The sequence below is a fragment of the Kryptolebias marmoratus genome, linkage group LG10 (assembly GCF_001649575.2).
Source record: "Kryptolebias marmoratus isolate JLee-2015 linkage group LG10, ASM164957v2, whole genome shotgun sequence".
NCBI lineage: Eukaryota > Metazoa > Chordata > Actinopteri > Cyprinodontiformes > Rivulidae > Kryptolebias > Kryptolebias marmoratus.
Window position 1 is genome coordinate 23,851,811 of NC_051439.1, and position 5,373 is coordinate 23,857,183.

The 5,373-nt window shown below is 45.1% G+C and overlaps 2 protein-coding genes across 5 annotated transcripts in view; both read left to right on the forward strand.

Moving 5' to 3' along the window:
• The window catches only part of ppp2r5eb (protein phosphatase 2, regulatory subunit B', epsilon), a 33,030-nt gene extending 29,675 nt beyond the window's left edge, over positions 1-3,355 (forward strand). For all 4 annotated transcript variants that reach the window (XM_037977818.1, XM_037977817.1, XM_037977819.1 and 1 more), the window contains 2 exons: positions 195-296; positions 1,153-3,355. In XM_037977818.1, the coding sequence (XP_037833746.1) occupies positions 195-296; positions 1,153-1,252 (202 nt within the window). In that variant the 3' untranslated portion in view covers positions 1,253-3,355. The remainder of the gene's footprint in view (positions 1-194; positions 297-1,152) is intronic.
• Positions 3,356-4,727: 1,372 nt separating this feature from the next.
• The window catches only part of kcnh5b (potassium voltage-gated channel, subfamily H (eag-related), member 5b), a 30,296-nt gene continuing 29,650 nt past the window's right edge, over positions 4,728-5,373 (forward strand). The window contains exons 1-2 of the mRNA XM_037977956.1: positions 4,728-4,775; positions 4,873-4,926. Coding sequence (XP_037833884.1) covers positions 4,728-4,775; positions 4,873-4,926 — 102 coding nt within the window. The remainder of the gene's footprint in view (positions 4,776-4,872; positions 4,927-5,373) is intronic.

Below are 5,373 nucleotides of genomic sequence, written 5' to 3' on the forward strand. Positions count from 1 at the left end.
GCTGTCAGTCGTCTCTCTCAGCTGTCTGTCCTCCTGTCTCACTCAGCTGTCTGTCTCCTGTCTGTCGTCTCACTCAGCTGTCAGTCGTCTCACTCAGCTGTCTGTCCTCCTGTCTCACTCAGCTGTCTGTCTCCTGCCTGTCGTCTCACTCAGCTGTCAGTCGTCTCACTCAGTTGTCTGTCCTCCTGTCTCAGGGCCATCGTGGCGCTGGTCTACAACGTCCTGAAGGCCTTCATGGAGATGAACAGTACCTTATTCGATGAACTCACAGCCACCTACAAGTCGGACCGTCAGCGGTAAGAAGCTGAAACGCCAGCAGGAGGCGGGAACTGTGCCGCCATCTTGGAAGGAGCTACAGGTGTCAGGAGTAACAGATCCTTATAACTCAGACACGAAGCCCAATGTTGATCTAATTCTGTTTAATATTCTTGTGAAAATCTTAGTTTAATCCACTGTAATGTTATAAAATCACTGGTCTGCTGTAATTACCGTAAAGCAGGAGGGTTGGTATTTTTATTTTTACATGTTGGAACAAAGAAAAAACCAAACTCTTAATAAAAAGAAAACCTTTTCCATGGAGACTCTGAATTCTGCAGGCCTTCATGAGTATTTCTACATTCATGGGAAATAACTCCTGGCGTCCCGCTTTGACAAAAATAAAACGAAGTGAGGGTGGAGATAAACATTCGGGCAGTTTGTTGGACATCTAATCGTGACTGAGATGAATTTCCTCTCGTTGAGACGATCTGTTTATCAAAGAGGAGCTGTTTTTTAGAATAACTCTCCATGTTTGTTTTCCTGTCGTTGATATAAATTTAAATATTACTCCAGAGAGCTGCTGCAGAGGGACCGCAGACCCTCATGTGGCCCCAGAGCCACAGGTTGCAGACCCCTGTACTAAGCAGACATGTAGTTAACTCGTTAAAGCCTGGTTAGTGATGACAGAGCTGGGTAAGGACCGACCGGTTCTGTCCTGGTTTTAGATTTAAAATGTGAGGGGAAAAAAAGAGATGACTCAGCAGAGTGTCTACAGACTGATGCACAAAGCTCCTCGCAACATGGCTGCCTTCATTCTCGCCACGCGCTGTCAGTGGCTCCGCCCCTGCCGAGGCCCCGCACCCGGAGGCTGATTTCCTCCTTTTTGCCTTTCAGTGAGAAGAAGAAGGAGAAGGAGCGGGAGGAGCTGTGGAAGAAGCTGGAGGACCTGGAGCTGAAGAGGGGCCTTAGGAGTGACGGGATCATCCCAACTTAACGAAGACAGCGCCGCGCTCCCCTCTGACCCCGCCCCCTTCCTCCCCCTCACATCAGCCATGTCTGCCCAGAGCTCCTGAAGCAGATCGACGCAGAGAGTCCGCTGGTTTCTTAAATCTTTGTTTTATGCTTTTTTGTTTCTTTTTTTCTGTGTTTGTGCATTTTACTTTACAGTAGATTCATCACGTCTGTTTTCATTATTTCAACAGCACTGTAAATAATTATTTTCTTTTTTTCCCTTAAACTGATATTATTGCAAACAGATAAATGAAACAATAATAATAAAAAAGAAGAAAAAAATAGAAAATGAGAAAATGACTTGTTTGGGACGGGGATTTAAAACAAAAAAACCTTTTTGAACTGAAAAACAAAAAGAGAAGATGGACTGAATCTAACTCTTCATCTCACTCCTCCTCCTCAGCACCGCCCCGTGCGTCTCTTTACGTTTTTCTGTTTCCTCGCGTCCTTGTTGTCATCACACCCGCACCGGTTTAGCCTCAGCCCGGCCGCCATGTCTGCAGGTTCCTCTTCCTGTTTCAACAGGAAGTCAGCTCCGAGTGCGTTTACGTGTGCGATTGATTCCCAGAGTCCAGTTTGATTTCAGTTCTTTCTTTTAGCTAAATGTTCGTCTTATTCTGCACCTTTACCAAACTGGTTTCCTGTTAAAGCTTTAATGCTTTTCACCAGTAGATTGAAAACGTTTAGGGCATAAACACTGAGATCCAAGTGGTTGTTTGGTGTCCCGTGGTCCCAGTTAGAGCCGCTTTAAATGAATATCTCACTGCGCCTCAGAGTTAGTACTTTTTGACGGGGAACCCAGGAACCTGGAGGACGGGCTGAGTTTAGGCCCCGCCCCCTCCATGCAAACAAACATCAACCAGCAGGACCTGGTTTACAGGAGCTGCCATGTTGGATTCTTGGAACCAGAGTCTGTGCAGGAGTGATATGTGGCTTTAAGCCCCGCCTACTCCCCGCACAGTCATGGTGTCACATGACTTATCTTAAAGAGGAAATAACTGATTACAGAATAATTTGAACAAATGGCAGCAAGAGGAGTCAGTGAGTCACACCTGCAGAACGCTTTTATTCTGTAACAGGAAGCGCGTCAAGGGGGCGGGGCTTCAAACTAACGAAAGCACCTGACGGGGAAGCTGGTCCCGTCCCAGGTTCTGGTCCATGGTACAGACTTGAAGGGATGAGGTGTAAAAATGATCCATTTCATGTGTTTCTTTTTGAGCTTTTAGCAGAAACGTTAGCCTGTCGCTCAGACCTCTGTGATGATTTGTCCTTCATTTCACTTCCTGCTGATTCCAGACGACCTTCTTCTTCTCCTTCTTTCATTATTAGGACTGTTCCAGAATCCGTTATCGTAGTGTTTGTTTCTGCTCAGACAGAATCAGACACGTGACCACATCTAAACATGCTCCGTTTCCTCCAACTTCAGTTCTTACATTATTACCCCCCTGCCCCGAGGCATTGTGGGTAACAGTCTGGCACTGGTACCTTAGACTTCAGAATAAAAGCACCTGACTTTTCTTTTCGGGGGTAAAGGTTGAAGAGGAGCCCTGCTGCCCCACTCCTCTCCCCGTCCTTCCCTGTTTGGCCACCGGGGGGCGCTGCGTTGACTTCAGTATTACAGAAGAAGAAAAGCGTGTACATTATTGAATGCAGTACTCTGATAATCCTTGTAGTCTGTTTTATTTTGTAGGAAGCTGAGAGGAGTGTATTATGGAACAAGACTTCCTGCTATTTATGACGGTGTTTCCCCTTTTAGTCTGTTTTCTGTCTCACTCCTTTTCTTGGTTTTTATCTCCTTTTGGATATTTTGAAGAAGTTGCTTTTGATCATTGGATATGTATATTTTTTTTAGTTGGGGGGGAGTAAAGGGTGAGGTCGGGGTGGGGGAGGGGAGCAGATTCCATTGTCCTGTTGGGAGTTTGTTTGTTTGTTTGTTTGTTTTTGACACTGAACCTCCCCCCTCCCCCGCTGAATTAACGTGTGCTGTAGAATGGCCCAAATATACTATGATTTAAAAGATTAAAAAAAGGGTTGGAAAAATACAAATGTTTAATTATTTTAAAAAATAAAGAGATATTAAATTAAACCTGTTTTGTCCAGAAGCTGAAGTTGATGTTCTGCTCCGGGTTCTGCTCCTCTTCTGACGGTTCTCTGGGTTCTGGACTTTCAGGTGGACTGAGACTGTGTCCCCTGGACTGAGACTGTCCCCTGGACTGAGACCGTGTCCCCTGGACTGACACTGTGTCCCGTGGACTTGCACTGTCTCACACCACAGAGGTTCCAAAACGTCCACTTTCTCTCCTCTAAGTCTCTGTGGACGTCTGGAACGTCTTCGTTTAGTTTCTGAGTCAGAAACGAGAGACAGCTGGAGGCTCCGGTGACCCGAGGAACCAAACTGGACCGGAGAAAGTCCACAGACACGTTTGGTTTTTGTCTTTAGTACCTCAGTGAGACCAAGAGAAGTCGTCCATCTCCTCACATTTTGTCCCCAACTAGTCTGAAACAGACCATCTCAGACTGGACCCAGGTCGGTCAGGGGGAGTTCTGACGGGCTCAGATCGGACCCGGGTCGGTCAGGAGGAGTTCTGACGGGCTCAGGACCGGACCCGGGTCGGTCAGGAGCAGCTTTCTTTGTTATATTTTAATAAATGTGAAATGAAGTTAAGTTTTATCAGCTTATAGTTTAGAAATCTGTGAACTTTTTATATTTTAATCAAATCTTAGAATAAAACTTTAAAAAAGGTGAAAACTAACTTTACATGCAGTTCTTCAGTCTGCCACCAGAGGTCAGCAGAAACCTGCAGTTCAGTGGATTTTATCTGCTTATTTTAGGATTTAAACTCTTAAAACCCTTTAAGTTAAACCTGTTTAATTAATGCTTTTCATTTAACTGAAGAGTCAACATCAAAATGGTTAAAAATTATTTATAATTAGGAAGATGCACCAAAACGTGATTAAAAACTAACACGGGTTGAATAATAAATGAATTAACACATTTCAGGGTTTAAACGGTTCTGATGTGATATCAGACTGCAGCTTTAATCTGATCCTACCAGGATCACCTGACCTTTGACCTTTTAGGAGCTGACAGGTTAGGAGTGATTCTGAACGAGCGGGGCGTAGACGGGTGGGATCTGCTCTCAGGGCTGTTGGGGCTTCAGAGAGCAGAGAAGCTGAACTGAAAGAGACGAGAACATGGAGAACATCCTCACATTCTGGACAGAAAGAAACCAGCTGATGTTAGTCAGAGCTCTAAGGAGGAAAACCAGGTTCCTGTAGACCAGGGGTGGGCAGTCCTGGTCCTCAGGGTCTCCATCCTGCAGGTTTTACTTGTTCCTCTGCTCCAACACACCTGATTCAGAGGTTAAATCTCCTCTTCATGTCCTGCAGAAGCCTGTTAATCACCCACTGATTCAGATCAGGTGTGTTGGAGCAGAGGAACAAGGAGAACCTGCAGGATGGAGATCCTGAGCACCAGGACTGGAGACCCCTGCTGTGGACCATCTGTGGGCAGCTGGAGCACGTCTGCAGTCTTTAGTTTGATCTGATTTCTATGAAATGAGGATTTTAAAATCCTCCTCTTTACATTGTTAACCCTGACAGACTGATCTTCATCACATCTTCATCATCATCAACGGACCCCAGCAGGAGAGACAGGTAAATAAACTGTCTGCTGCCAAACGGCAGGCGATCATGTAATCGTCTGAACCACAGCTCTCAAAGTGATCATTAGATAAACGTCTGCAGCTGGTTACCTTTCAGAGCTAATCAATTCAAAATGGCTGCCACAGCCAACTGACCCATTTTTTGTGATCAGACTTTTATTTTGGAATTAGTATTTCTGTGCGAGTGCTTTTATTTTGGCATTTCCTGTTTGAGATGAATATGATTAAAACTGGAACAAAATCTGTCCCTCTTCTGTCTGTCTGTTTGTCCTTCTGTCTGTCTGTCCCTCTTCCGTCTGTCTCTCTGTCTGTCCCTCTTCTGTCTCTCTGTGTGTCCATTTGTCCTCTGCAGAGGCTGCAGCTCCTCTGATTTATCTGTTCTTCCATCTTCACTTTATCTGATTTATTTAACTATTTTGTTTTATCTTTGCTTCCATCT